Source organism: Oncorhynchus kisutch, linkage group LG9, assembly GCF_002021735.2.
Source record: "Oncorhynchus kisutch isolate 150728-3 linkage group LG9, Okis_V2, whole genome shotgun sequence".
Lineage (NCBI taxonomy): Eukaryota > Metazoa > Chordata > Actinopteri > Salmoniformes > Salmonidae > Oncorhynchus > Oncorhynchus kisutch.
In genome coordinates, this window is record NC_034182.2 from 18,058,997 (window position 1) to 18,074,402 (window position 15,406).

The window sequence follows — 15,406 nt, forward strand, 5'->3', positions numbered from 1 at the left end:
ACGATATTTCTTAATTGTCTCGATAACGGTTAAACGTTTTATTGTATAAATATGGCAACTCTTCTCTTGCTGTGAAAAAAACAATTGGGCTAGTTTTCAGGCCTTTTGGGCAGCTTGAATTGTGCAAGAAATGTTATCTAGACCTGGCAACCCTGCCCCCCCCATTGAAGTTTAAAATGGGTAGGTAAGGATTATAGATTCAGTAAAGAGGTAAAACCGAACTCCACCAGATCGCAAGTTGCCTCATTAGCCCCCAGCAAAATTGAGATTTAGATTTTTTGTATTTCACAACATAATGTAAAAATCATATGCTTGTATGGATGTCAACCCCAACACGTTCTTGTCATCGCTTCCATTCAACTGTATTAGTCGTTCAACTACCCCCACCGATTGCTGTATGCTAACCAGCTTATATAAACAGGAGTTACCATTTAGCAGTTACTTCTAAACCTGAAAAGTAACCACAGTGGGCCTGTTACAATACATAAATTAGAGATTTGACGAATATCCACTTTGTTATATCAGAATTATTGAATGTGCACCAATGTGACAGATGCCGAGCAGTTGCATCGCTCCAGTCAACCGTCATTGACTGTTCTCTGCTACAAGGCAAGCAGTAACGGCGCACCAAGTCTAGGACCAAAAGGCTCCTTAACAGCTTCACCCCCAAGCCATAAGACTGCTGAACAAATAATCAAATGGCCACCAGACTACTTACATTGAAGTCTTGTTGATGGACATAGCCTTGAGTGTGATGGCTACCTTGTGTGTTCATATGGTATAGTGAACTTTGTTAAACTGGAACCTTGTCGTTGTGTCATTTCGAGTTAACACCTGTACCCCCTGCAATATAGCCTCATTAATTTATATATAATTTTTTACTTTAGTATGTTTGGGCTTGTAAGAAAGCATTTCATGTTAAGGTCTACACTTGTATTCGGAGCATGTGAAACAAAGTTTGATTAGACTTTATTATGGTTAGGGTAGGGATGTCCCAAGGATCTGAGATAGCACTGACTACAAAAGGGTAAAAAAAAAATGTACAAGGGTAGCTAATGAGATTAGAGACTGGTTAAACAGTTTGGTAATAGTTTTACTTGTTAGTATTTATATAATTTATCATCCACCTGGTATATTGGATGAAATCCAGAGTATTCCCAAAAATGTAAAAGCCTATAGAACTCTTGGCCAGCTTGATAGCAGCAACAGCCACTGAACATTAGTAAATATTTAGTCAGATGGATGACTATGATCTCTTTACAAAAATGGCTTATTTGTAGTAAAGCAACTTGTTAACCTTGTATAAGCCATCAAATAATATCAGTTTAAAAGCCTGCTCACATTCATAAATGCAAGCACATGCAGCACCATCTTAATATTTAATAAAATACACAATTCCTGGATGTAATGTCAGTGTCAACACTTTAAGTGAATAGAACCATGTTCAGTAGTCCACTCAGTTTTCATACTTCAGTCTCAATCAAAACTACAAAATGGTAGTTCACATTGAGAAACACTGGACTCAAACTTCAAATTGAGGAATACTATGGACAGTTACACCATTTGAGTCAGGACACTAAACATAGTTCAATTATTTTAATGTTGCAGTACAAATACACATTTACTTAGATTTTTGACTCTGTGCCTGTGCTTTAAGGACCTTGACAACGATCTTCTGCTCCTCAATCAGGAAAGCACGCTTGATCCTGTGGTAGACAGAAGGGTGAAGGTTAGTGGTTCAGTTAACTGAGATGTTCAGGACATGCCTTTAATGGTTACTTTACAAATACTGACCAAATGTCAACACTAAGAAAAATCGAATGAATGCATGTTGCAAAGACCATTGCAGAAACATCCATCTTTATTTTTTGCACATAGGAAGTGTCACTGCTTTTAACAGCACACCCCAGGACAAATCTCCCAAAGTGATACTAGTTGACAAAACCAGCTAAAACCATCATCTACTTAAATCACAATTGAACAGTTAGGGAGAGATGTGATCAGGATCAGACTTGACTAAAGAATGTAGTTTTTAATCCTAACACATGGAACTCACAAGACCAGAGGCTGCTGAAGCAAACAAACTGCACTTAAATTGCTATGGATAGAAATTCAACTAGAGCTGGCTGGCGTCTTGAATAGAACATCTTTCTGGCATAGTTAGTCCAATATGCAAGTAAACATTATCAACCAGAACCACCCATGGGGCAGGAGGATTAGGGCTGTTACGGTAATTGAATATCCATGTCACTGAGTTATGGATGAAGACAGTCATTTCAGGATATATTTTTATAAATGTAATTTTCATGTTGATAAACTACCCAATAGTGGGAGTTCACTAATGATAAGCAATTGTTTTGCTAAATTAATCTGTCTTTCCAACTGATGATACGCAGGGGTAGCTATAGGCTATGGCACTTCAGTGAAAAAAGTTTGTGGACTTTATTTCTTTGCGTGCTAGTAAATAGATCTTTCAAAAACAGTGTCAGATTGAATAATTAATCAACAAGGTTGTCCAGTCTCCGAGGCCTATAATGCGCTAATGTGTCAATTGGAACCGCTGTCATTTGGTGAAAAAAAATAATTTCATGATTGTATTACAAAATGTACAGGTCTGGTTCTCGGAGTGAAAACGTTGTTTGCAGAGTTAACCACCTGCCACACTTCTGAGAAACAAGTTTTGGTTTATTTCATACCATAATTTACATGCACCATGTGAGCATGTGTCTGGTTTCTGTCCTGTTAAGTCCGTTTATTTTTATATATAGACACAGCAAAATAATAGTTCCTCACAGTATTTAAAAAATCCTTCACTCTCCCACTTGAAAATCAGCGTCGTCGCTGATAAATAGGCAACTGACATGTTGCGTGTATTTGTTATTTTAAGGATTGTCAATTTCATCGGCATACATAGCTCTCTCCTTCACACTTTCCTTGTCAATTGATTATCTTAGTGCCTACTTTTGGAAAGCCTAAGGTTTGGCTAGTTTAAAAATATATATGTTTTAAAGATAAAATATTTGCTCTAGAGGCTTTGATTGGCGGGTGATTTTACCAGGGTGTGCCAATTCTCCATGGGCGTATATAATTCCATTCAGTAAGTAGCCTGTCTGGACACCATGTAATCCTGACTAGTCTCCCAGTCCCTGAGGCTGAAAAACCGCCCCACAGCATGATGCTGCCGGATGTGACAACAGGCATTCAGGGCAAAGAGTTCAATCTTGGTTTTATCAGACCAGAGAATCTTGTGTCGCATAGTCAGAGTCTTTAGGTGCCTTTTTGCAAACTCCAAGCAGGCTGTCAAGTGCCTTTACTGAGGAGTGGCTTCCATCTGGCCACTACCATAAATGCCTGATTGGTAGAGTGCTGCAGAGATGAGAGAACCTTCCAGAAGGACAACCATCACAACAGAGGAACTCTATAGCTCTGTCAGAGAGACCATCGGGTTCTCTGTCATCTCCCTGACCAAGGCCCTTCATCGATTGCTCAGTTTGGCCAGCGGTCAGCTCCAGGAAGCCTCTTGGTGGTTCCAAACTTATTAAAATTTAAGAATGACGGATGCCATAGTGTTCTAGGGGACCTTCCATGCTGTAGACATTCTTTGGTACCCCTCCCAAGATCTGTGCCGACACAATCCTGTCTCTGAGCTCTACGGACAATTCCTTTGACCTCACGGCTTAGTTTTGCTGAAATTCACTGTCAACTGAGGGCCCTTAAATAGACATGTGTGTGTGCCTTTCCAAATCATGCCCAATCAATTGTATTAACCACAGATGGACTCCAATCAAGTTGTAGAAACATCAAGGATGATCAATGGAAACCAGATGCACCTGAGCTCAATTTCAAGTCTCATAGCATAGGGTGTGAATACTTATGTAAAGTTGTCTTATATAATACAAAAATGTCTAAATCTGTTTTCACCTTGTCATTATGGGGTATAATACCAGTCTGTTCCAACGACTTTAAAAGCCTTTACAGCATAGCAAAGACTAAAAACAGACAAATGTGAAATTGCTTTATCTGATATTTTGCGGTTGAGTGAGGCTTGGAGCTCACGGAATCAGTATAAACATTCACTCAAACAGGCAACAGAAGCAGGATCTCTTATTTCTGTAGCTGTACATGGAATAGCCAAGCACATTTATGGTAGGCTATTGATTATAGACCTTAAATTCAGGAAACCAACTTCCGTAAACAATCAAGACAAGGGCTGTTCAATCGCCTCACTCCGTTGCTCTGGAAGCAACGTCAGCACAAGAACTGTTCGTCGGGAGCTTCATGAAATGGGTTTCTGTGGTCAAGCAGCCGCATACAAGCCTAAGATTATCAAGCGCAATGCCAAGTGTCGCTGGAGTGGGGTAAATCTCTCAGCCTTTGGATTCTGGAGCAGTGGAAACGCCTTCGAGTGATGAAACACACTTAACCATCTGTCAGTCCGAGAGATATCTGGGTTTGGCGGATTCCAGGAGAACACTACCTGACCCAATGCAGTGTACCAACTAGAGGTTGAGCGATTAATCGGAATGGCCGATAAATTAGGGCCGATTTCAAGTTTTCATAACAATTGGAAATCGGTATGTTTGGACACCCTTATTTAACTAGGCAAGTCCGGTAACCTCTTGGGGCTAGGGGGCAGAATTTTCACTTTTGGATAAATAGCGTGCCCAATTTCAACTTCCTGCTACTCATGCCAAGAATATAAGATATGCATATTATACATTGATTTGGATAGAAAACACTGACGTTTCTAAAACTGTTTGAATCATGTCTGTGAGTATAACAGAACAGAATGTAGCAGGCAAAACCCAGAGGACTAACTGTTCAGAATCCCCCACCCCCCCTCTGTTCCCTGAGTTGTCACTGCCAAGGGATATTTCATAGGAACCTGTTTTCAGTTCCTACCGCTTCCACTGGATGTGACCAGTCTTTGGAATTTGGTTGAGGTTATTCCTTTGTGCAATGAAGAAGTAGGCCAACTTGGAACTGGGTAACACTTTTGTGAGTTGCGCAAGATGTGAAAAGCTCTGGCTCTGTCGTAACCGGCCGCGGGAGGTCCATGGGGAGACGCACAATTGGCCTAGCTTGGTCCGGGTTAGGGAGGGCTTGGCCGGTAGGGATATCCTTGTCTCATCGCGACTCCTGTGGCGGGCCGGGCGCAGTGAGCGTTAACCAAGGTTGCCAGGTGCTTCCTCCGACAAATTGGTGCAGCTGGCTTCCGGGTTGGATGCGCGCTGTGTTAACTTGGGCAGTATTTTAACTTTGGATGAATTGCATGCCCATAGTGGACTGTGTCCTAGATTTTATTTTTTTTCCACCTTTATTTAACCAGGTAGGCAAGTTGAGAACAAGTTCTCATTTACAATTGCGACCTGGCCAAGATAAAGCAAAGCAGTTCGACACATACAACGACAGAGTTACACATGGAGTAAAACAAACATAGTCAATAATACAGTATAAACAAGTCTAAATACGATGTGAGCAAATGAGGTGAGATAAGGGAGGTAAAGGCAAAAAAAGGCCATGGTGGCAAAGTGAATACAATATAGCAATTAAAACACTGGAATGGTAGATTTGCAATGGAAGAATGTGGAAAGTAGAAATAAAAATAATGGGGTGCAAAGGAGCAAAATAAATAAATAAATTAAATAAAGTAGGGAAAGAGGTAGTTGTTTGGGCTAAATTATAGGTGGGCTGTGTACAGGTGCAGTAATCTGTGAGCTGCTCTGACAGTTGGCGCTTAAAGCTAGTGAGGGAGATAAGTGTTTCCAGTTCAGAGATAATTCTTTCAGAGATAATTCTAGATTGCTAATATATGCATATTATTATTACTATTGGATAGAAAACAAGTTTCTAAAACTGTTTGAATTATGTCTGTGAGTACAACAGAACTCACAGGGCAGGCAATCTTCCAAACTTTGACGTCATCGCCCCCTCCTTTCCCAACAAGATATGGATCTGGTAGCACTTCCTACCCCTTCCAGTAGATGTCCTCATTCAGTAGAAAGTGGAATGGAGCATTTGCTGTGAACTTTGACCGAATGGGAGGGGAAATAGTCAGTGTCCCGACAGAACGCCATTTTCCTGTGGCGCATTTCTCTGTGGGTGCTACCGCCGTTCCATTTGGCTCCAGCTGAAAACGTATCATCCGGTTGGAACGGTATTGGATATATATGATAATAACATCCTGAAGATTGATTCTCTACTTAGTTTGACCAGTTTATTCGACCTGGAATATATATTTTGGAAGTTTTTGTGCAAGTTATCCTGGACCAGCAGGCAGCTCACGTGCCCAAAAACTGAAAGTGATAGCAAATGCAGCTACTTGGACACTAGTATTGGACATTATGGAACAAAACAACGATTTATTGTGGAACTAGGACTCCTTGCACTACATTCTGATGAAAGATCAAAGGGAATATTTGTTGTAATTTCGTATTTCTGTTGACTCCAACATGGCGGAGAAATACTTTTACGTCTGAGCGCTGTCTCAGATTATTGCAATGTTAGGCTTTTTCCGTAACATTCTTAAAAAATCTGACACAGCGGTTGCAGTGTCAGACCAGTGTATCTTTAATTATATGTAGAACATGTATCTTTAGTCAAAGTTTATGATGAGTATTTCTGTTATCTGGCGTAGCTTTCTACAATTCCTCCGGATATTTTGGAGGCAGTTCTGAACATGGCGTCAATGTAAACCGAGATTTGTGGATATAAATATCCATATTATCGAACAAAACATAAATGTATTGTGTAACATGTCATATGAGTGTCATCTGATGAAGATTTTCAAAAGGTTAGTGATTCATTTTAGCTCTAATCCTGCTTTTGTGACCATCTTTGGCTGGAAAAAATGGCTGCGTTTTCCCTTTGATTTGGTGGTGGTCTAACATAAATATATGATGTGTTTTCGCTGTAAAACATTTTAAAAATCGGATATGATGGGTAGATGAACAAGATGTTTATCTTTCATCTGAGGTATTGGACTTGTTAATGTGTGAAAGTTAAATATGTCTAAAGAATATTTTTTTAATTCCCTGCGCCACCTTTTCAGCTGAATGGGGGGGTGGAGTTCCCTGAGGGAGCTCCCGTAACATGTTTTAAGAAGCAGTGCGGGTTGGTTGGGTTGTGTATCGGAGGACGCATGACTTTCAACCTTAGTCTCTCCCGAGCCCGTACGGGAGCTGTAGCGATGAGACAAGATAGTAGCTACTAAACAATTGGATACCACGAAATTAGCGAGAAAAAGTGGTAAAAATGTAAAATAATACCTAAAGTTGTATTACAAAAGTTCCAGAGCCCGGACTTGAACCCGATCAAACATCTCTGGAGAGACCTGAAAATAGCTGTGCAGCGACACACTCCATCCAACCTGACCAGCACTTGAGAGGGTTTTGCAGAGAACAAGGGGAGAAACTCCGCAAATACAGGTGTGCCAAGCTCGTAGCATCATACCCAAGAAGACTCTAGGCTGTAATCACTGCCAAAGGTGCTTCAACAAAGTACCGAGTAAAGGGTACTTATGTAAATGGGATAGGTTTTTAGAATTGATTGCAAATGTATAAAAAATAACAAATCAAGTTTTTGCTTTGCTTTGTGTAGATTAAATTGGGTTTGTTCCTCTTCAAACAATTTTAGAGTAAGGCTATAACATAACATTTGGAAAAAGTCAAGGGGTCTGAATACTTTCCAAACACACTGTATAGGCTACTGTATCAATCTATTTGTTCATGTCATCACACAACATGAGTCATTCATGCTAGTTATTCATGTACATAGTAGGCAGTTTATGTAGTACGCTAGTATGGGTAGTTGTAGTCATGCACCCGTCACATTTTGCTAGATATTTATCTTATAAACTGTACATTTCACCCGACATACAACACTTGGTACAGATTCTTCATAAGGCGGTGTTTTGGATATATTCTTACCTATCGCGTACACACTTCGCACACATGGCACCGCCGTAGGCCCTGCTGACGTGCTTCTTTGTCTTTGAGAGCCTCATCAGGACCTGGGGTCTCACTGCCCGGATCTTTAAGACAAACAAATGCTTGTGAGCAGATGTAACAAAACCTGAACCCAGGTTAATGTTCAGGAGAAACATGGGAGAAACCATTTGGAAACAAAGTGAAATGCCACAGCCATTGTTAAAAGGAGAAGTTCACTTTATTTTAACAAAATCTCAAATTACAGTACATTAGAAGAGCCTAGATACTTTTTGCGATCTCACCTGTTTACAAAACACGTTTTTTAAAATCTTTAACATTATATTACATTTTGTGCGATTCTGGCTGTCTCCTACCAGCTGTGGGGGCTACACAGAAACATCACAGCTGGTTGGAGTCCGCTGGAGTCGCACAAAACGGAATACAACAAAAGGATAAAGTTCTGAATGACAAATCCATGCCTACAAGAGTAAAGACCTACATCAGTATACTGAGAGCGTTGCAGTTTTAAAGTACGTATTTGGATGTTTTCGGAGCCTTTGCCTACAACCGCTGAACGAGCACGAGGAAGTATATCGCCGGAGTAGTAAGTTACCCAAAAGTGAAAACTTCACAAAAGTGTCTGGGCACGTCTATAACATTGAACAGATCAATTCAAATAAGGCGAAATTGTCCTTAAAGATTGTTTAATAACATGCCACCTTCACTTTGCTAAAATAGAAGTCAGCTCTATTTGTGACGCAGATAGCGCTGCAAGTCCTCCCTCTCCCATCGCATTGGTTTATAGAAGCAGGCACCCACGTGCCATCTCCTTATTGGTTATACCCAAGTGGGTGACTGACGAACGAGTTCAGTGGCGGTAACGCACCCAATTTACAAAAGTTGCCAATCGCAATATAAAGTCAAGAAGAAAAAGCCTAGGAGAGATGACTAGAAGCGATTCGGTTGACCGTTTCATGTGTGGATTAATTGTCGGGAGTAAAGGACCTTGTGCATTTCAGGTTATATAACTCAATGTATATATCCCAGGACAAATTAGCTAGCAATTGCAAGCTAGCTAGCTAAATTGCCATAAATGTTTAATACTTTTTGACCTGTCCCCAAATTAACGTAATTGGTTCAGAGTTTGTTTTGATATTTTAACCTGCGTGTCATGATCGTGTTTGGTGTGGGAGGACAAAATAAATGTATGCACAATGGTGCATGAGAGCAAACGATTGGGTTCCGTGTTAAGTCTCCAGATCAGCACTGAGTAAAACAAGACACTGATATTATACCACAGGGGCAACCTTCAATATACTTGAACTTTGCGACCTTTTGCCACATTTCAGGCTTCAAACAAAGATATAAAACTGTATTATTTTGTGAAGAATCAACAAGTGGGACACAATCATGAAGTGGAACGACATTTATTGGATATTTCAAACTCTTTTAACAAATCAAAAACTGAAAAATTGGGCGTGCAATTTTGCTGCTTCCATCAGCAAGGACATTGAAGATGAAACGTGGCTGGGTCTTTCAGCATGACAATGATCCCAAACACACCGACCGGGCAACGAAGGAGTGGCTTCGTAAGAGTGGCCTAGCCAGTCTCCAGATCTCAACCCCATAGAAAATGTATTTGGTGAAGAATCAACAAGTGGGACACAATCATGAAGTGGAACGACATTTATTGGATATTTCAAACTCTTAACAAATCAAAAACTGAAAAATTGGGCGTGTAAAATTATTCAGCCCCTTTACTTTCAGTGCAGCAAACTCTCTCCAGAAGTTCAGTGAGGATCTCTGAATGATCCAATGTTGACCTAAATGACTAATGATGATAAATACAATCCACCTGTGTGTAATCAAGTCTCCGTATAAATGCACCTGCACTGTGATAGTCTCAAGAGGTCCGTTAAATGCGCAGAGAGCATCATGAAGAACAAGGAACACACCAGGCAGGTCCGAGATACTGTTGTGAAGAAGTTTAAAGCCGGATTTGGATACAAAAAGATTTCCCAAGCTTTAAACATCCCAAGGAGCACTGTGCAAGCGATAATATTGAAATGGAAGGAGTATCAGACCACTGCAAATCTACCAAGGCCTGGCCGTCCCTCTAAACTTTCAGCTCATACAAGGAGAAGACTGATCAGAGATGCAGCCAAGAGGCCCATGATCACTCTGGATGAACTGCAGAGATCTACAGCTGAGGTGGGAGACTCTGTCCATAGGACAACAATCAGTCGTATATTGCACAAATCTTGCACAAAGAGTGGCAAGAAGAAAGCCATTTCTTAAAGATATCCATAAAAAGTGTCGTTTAAAGTTTGCCACAAGCCACCTGGGAGACACACCAAACATGTGGAAGAAGGTGCTCTGGTCAGATGAAACCAAAATTGAACTTTTTGGCAACAATGCAAAACGTTATGTTTGGCGTAAAAGCAACACAGCTCATCACCCTGAACACACACCATCCCCACTGTCAAACATGGTGGTGGCAGCACCATGGTTTGGGCCTGCTTTTCTTCAGCAGGGACAGGGAAGATGGTTAAAATTGATGGGAAGATGGATGGAGCCAAATACAGGACCATTCTGGAAGAAAACCTGATGGAGTCTGCAAAAGACCTGAGACTGGGACGGAGATTTGTCTTCCAACAAGACAATGATCCAAAACATAAAGCAAAATCTACAATGGAATGGTTCAAAAATAATAATCCAGGTGTTAGAATGGCCAAGTCAAAGTCCAGACCTGAATCCAATCGAGAATCTGTGGAAAGAACTGAAAACTGCTGTTCACAAATGCTCTCCATCCAACCTCACTGAGCTCGAGCTGTTTTGCAAGGAGGAATGGGAAAAAATTTCAGTCTCTCGATGTGCAAAACTGATAGAGACATACCCCAAGCGACTTACAGCTGTAATCGCAGCAAAAGGTGGCACTACAAAGTATTAACTTAAGGGGGCTGAATCATTTTTCAGTTTTTGATTTTTTTGAAAAGTTTGAAATATCCAATAAAATGTCATTCCACTTCATGATTGTGTCCCACTTGTTGATTCTTCACAAAAAAATATAGTTTTATATCTTTATGTTTGAAGCCTGAAATGTGGCAAAAGGTCGCAAAGTTCAAGGGGGCCGAATACTTTCGCAAGGCACTGTATATGTGTGTACACATACATAGTATGTATACTACCGTTCAAAAGTTTGGGGTCACTTAGAAATGTCCTTGATTTTGAAAGAAAAGCTAATTTTATCAGAAACAGTGTAGACATTGTTAATGTTGTAAATGACTATTGTAGCTGGATAGATTTTTTTAAATGGAATTATCTACACAGGCGTACAGAGGCCCATTGTCAGCAACAATCACTCCTGTGTTAGCTGATCCAAGTTTATAATTTTACAAGGATAATTGATCATTAGAAAATCCTTTTCCAATTGAGCGACTCCGGAATGCTGGCCTTCCAGGCAGAGTTCCTCTGTCCAGTGTCTGTTCTTTTTCCCATCCGTAATCTTTTATTTTTATTGGCCAGTCTGAGATATGGCTGCTTCGTTGCAACTCTGCCTAGAAGGCCAGCATCCCGGAGTTGCCTCCTCAGTGTCATTTACAAAGTCTACACTATTTCTGATCAATTTAAGTTATTTTAAATGGACAAACGTGCTTTTCTTTCAAAAACAGGGACATTTCAAAGTGACCTCAAACTTTTGAATGGTGGTGGTAGTAAAATATATACACAGATTTTAATACATATATATTAATATATGTGTGTTTGCGCACAGTGAGTGGACGCCTCTTCAAACTGGTGAATTTGTCTATTTCAGACAATGGGTGTATAAAATAGAGCAGAGACATGCAATCGCCAAAGGCAAACATTGGCAGTAGGTAGAATGGCCATACTGAAGAACTCCGTGACTTTTAATGTGGCCGTGTCATAGGAGACCACCTTTCCAACAAGTTTGTCAAATTTCTGCTCTTCTAGAGCTGCCCCGGTCAACTGCAAGTGCAGTTATTGTGAAGAGGAATCATCTAGGAGCAACAACGGCTCAACCGCAAAGTGGTAGGCCGCACAAGTTCAGAACAGAACCGCTGAGAGCTGAAGCACGTAAAAATAGCCTGTCCTCGGTTGCCACACTCACCACCGAGTTCCAAACTGTCTCTGGAAGCAACGCCAGTGCAATAATTGTTCGCCGAGATTCCATGGCCGAGCAGCCACGATCCTAAGATCACCATACGCAAAGTCAAGCGTCAGCTAGACTGGTGTAAAGTTCTGGTGCATTGGAATTGCTTTCTCTATAATGATGTACCACGCTTCCGACGGACTAATCTGGGGTTGGCCGATGCCAGGAGAACGCTACCTGCCTGAATACAGTGCCAACTGTAAAGTTTGGTGGAAGAGGAATAATGGTTTGGGCTAGGCCCCTTAGTTCCAGTGAAGAGATTTTAACGCTAGAGCATATGACATTCTAGACAATTCTAGATGCTTCCAACTTTGTGGCAACAGTTTGGGGAAGGCCCTTTCCTGTTTCAGCATGACAATGCCCCCATGCAGAAAGTGGGGTCCATACAGAAATGGTTTGTCGAGATCCGTGTTGAAGAACTTGACCAGCCTGCACAGGGACCTGAACTTAACGCAGAGGGTGAAGCTCTCAACCTGCTCCACTACAGCCCCGTCGATGATGGTGGGGCGTGTTCGTTCCTCCTTTTCCTGTAGTCCACAACCATCTCCTTTATCCCAAAGGGATCAAGACAAAGGAGATGATTGTGGATTTTAAAAAACACCTTTTTATTTAACTAGGCAAGTCAGTTAAGAACAAATTCTTATTTTCAATGACTGCCTAGGAACAGTGGGTTAACTGCCTTGTTCAGGGGAAGAACGACAGATTTTACCTCGTTAGCTCAGGGATTTGATCTCGCAACCATTCGGACTACAGGAAAAGGAGGACCAAGCACACCCCCATTCTCATTGATGGTGCTGTAGTGGAGCATGTTGAGAGCTTTAAGTTCCTTGGTGCCCATATCAAAAAACTAACATGGTCCAAGCACACAAAGACAGTCATGAAGAGGGCATGACAAAACATATTCGCCCTCATGAGACTGAAAAGATTTGGCATGGGTCCTCAGATCCTCAAAAGGTTCTACAGCTACACCATCCTGACTTGTTGCATCACTGCAGAGTATGGCAACTGCTCTGCAAGGCACTACAGAGAGTAGTACGCACAGCCCAGTACATCACCCGGGCCAAGCTTCCTGCCACCCATGACCTCTATACCAGGTAGTGTCAGAGGTAGCCGGAGTGCAAAGTCAAGGTTCAAGGGGCTTCTAAGCGGCTTTGTTCCCCAAGCCATAAGACTCCTGACAATCTAATAAAATGGCTATCCAGACTATTTGGATTGCCCACACCACTGATCCTGTTATCTATGCATAGTCACTAATAACTCTAGCTACATATTACCTCGACTAACCGGTAGCCCCTGTATATAGTCTCGCTATTGTTACTTTACGGCTGCTCTTTAATTACTTGCTCCTTTTATTTCTTAATCCTATTTTTTAAACTGCATTGTTGGTTAGGGGCTTGTAAGTAAGCATTTCACTGTAAGTTAATACACCTCTTGTAGTCGGCGCATATGACTAATACAATTTGATCAAACACATTTGGGATGAAAATAAGAATTTGTTCTTAACTGACTTGCCTGGTTAAATAAAAGGTAAAATAAAAATAAATGAATTGTAACGCCAAATGCTGGCCCAAAATCAGTGTGCAACCTCACTAATGCTCTTGTGGCTCAATGGAAGGAAGTCCCCGCAGCAATGTTCCAACATTTAGTGGAGAAAGCCTTCCCAGGCGAGTGGAGGCTGTTATAGCAGCAAAGGGTGGACCAACTCCATATTAATGCCGATGATTTTTGAATGAGACAGTCGAGCAGTAGTCCACATACTTTGTCATTCATTTAGTGTTTTCACTACAACAGTAACAGACCTGAAAAAAAAAGTGTATATTATGCAGTGGGATAGGATGTACATAGGACAATACTTACTCCACGCAGTCTACCAGGGCATATTCCGCATGCAGACTTAGGTGCCTTGCCCACCTTCTTGGTGTACAGGTACACAATGCGGTTACCAGGAGTCCGGGACCTGTAAGTGAGGAATTACACATTGCAAAGTTGGTAACAATATTTTGAGGGATGAAAACATGCTCACATTAGTTTTCCAAAGACTACTTTTTATTTAAAATCCAGAGCTAGCTAGATACAACCACGTGCAAGCCAGTACTAACGTTACTAACCGTGTAGGTCATAATAAAGAAACATGCACTGTAGTAACTAAGAATGGCACAGAAGCCAAGGGAATAGCAACAAGCCAATGGCATTAGCTAGCTATAGCTACATGCTAGTTACTTACAGCCTAGTTTTGTTGGAGGCGGTGTTGTAGGACAATCTACGACGGTAAGTTAGGCGCTGGACCATGTTGATACCTGGTAAATACATGATTAGTAGTATAACGTGTAACACCGATTGATTACAACATTACATTCCGAGATAATTTACTAGCTAGCTCGTTCATTAAAAAATGCTATCGGGGACTGCCGATGGCGTCATCACTGCGCAAGACTGTGTAACCAAGTAAACAAGTAGTAGATATGCTACCTAACAAACGTATCAAGATTAAAACGTTTGATTTTACGTGGAAGAACACACCCTAGTTTGTCAATTTAAGGCAGCAAAACTGCAATGGCATTTTTCTTGTAGTTACCTAAATTGAGACATTTTTGCTTTGGGCTAATGTTACTGAAGATATACTACTTAATTAAGAGAGCCATGACAAAGTACTAGGATAACATGAAATATCATCATCAACGTGTTAACGGCTTCTAACACTGGAAATATAATCTTTGAAATACGATTTGTCGTAGTATATAAACACAGATTACAACAGATTATTTAAACTAAATATAAGCGAGAAAATTTAGGCCACCATACCTTCTATTAGTAACCGGAAAAGGAAGGACTAAAGTCGCTACCTAAGAATTTGAAGTTTTTCTTCTTCCCTGTGAGTTTCCAGCAGACTGGACGCTGTGTTGCGTATTGTTGCCTTTCGCAGGTCGGCGTGAGAATTGCACGTTTATATATCTAATAGCCTCACACCCGTAGGTGCAGGCCGGTGCATTGGCCTCATTTATAAACCTTAGGAACATACAAAATATAGTGCAAAATGTACGTGCGTCATGCAGAAATTGCCATTTATTACTTGACGTAAGAATGTGCACACCTCCCCACACACTTTAGACCATGCTTACACACATCTGCTAGTGGTTGAGATATTGTAGTGCAAGCTGGCAAGTATTTTGTGCAAATGGAGATATGCTGAAAAGCTTATTCATAAAAACAGGAAAACATTATTAACAAGAATGCAACAATTTGCCATTAGTGAGAAGAGAGAAAATCTATGTAATTGTTTTAAAAATATAAAATAAATAGACATAGG

General features: G+C 40.9%; 1 protein-coding gene across 1 annotated transcript; it reads right to left on the reverse strand.

Moving 5' to 3' along the window:
* Window positions 1-1,581: 1,581 nt before the first annotated feature.
* Window positions 1,582-14,900, reverse strand: LOC109896838 (60S ribosomal protein L34). The gene is made up of 4 exons (XM_031832041.1): window positions 14,324-14,900; window positions 13,957-14,056; window positions 7,929-8,032; window positions 1,582-1,706 (listed from the first exon to the last, which is right to left on the reverse strand). The coding sequence occupies exons 1-4, from the start codon at window positions 14,407-14,409 to the stop codon at window positions 1,622-1,624; spliced, it is 375 nt and encodes a 124-aa protein (XP_031687901.1). The 5' UTR covers window positions 14,410-14,900; the 3' UTR covers window positions 1,582-1,621.
* Window positions 14,901-15,406: the final 506 nt, after the last annotated feature.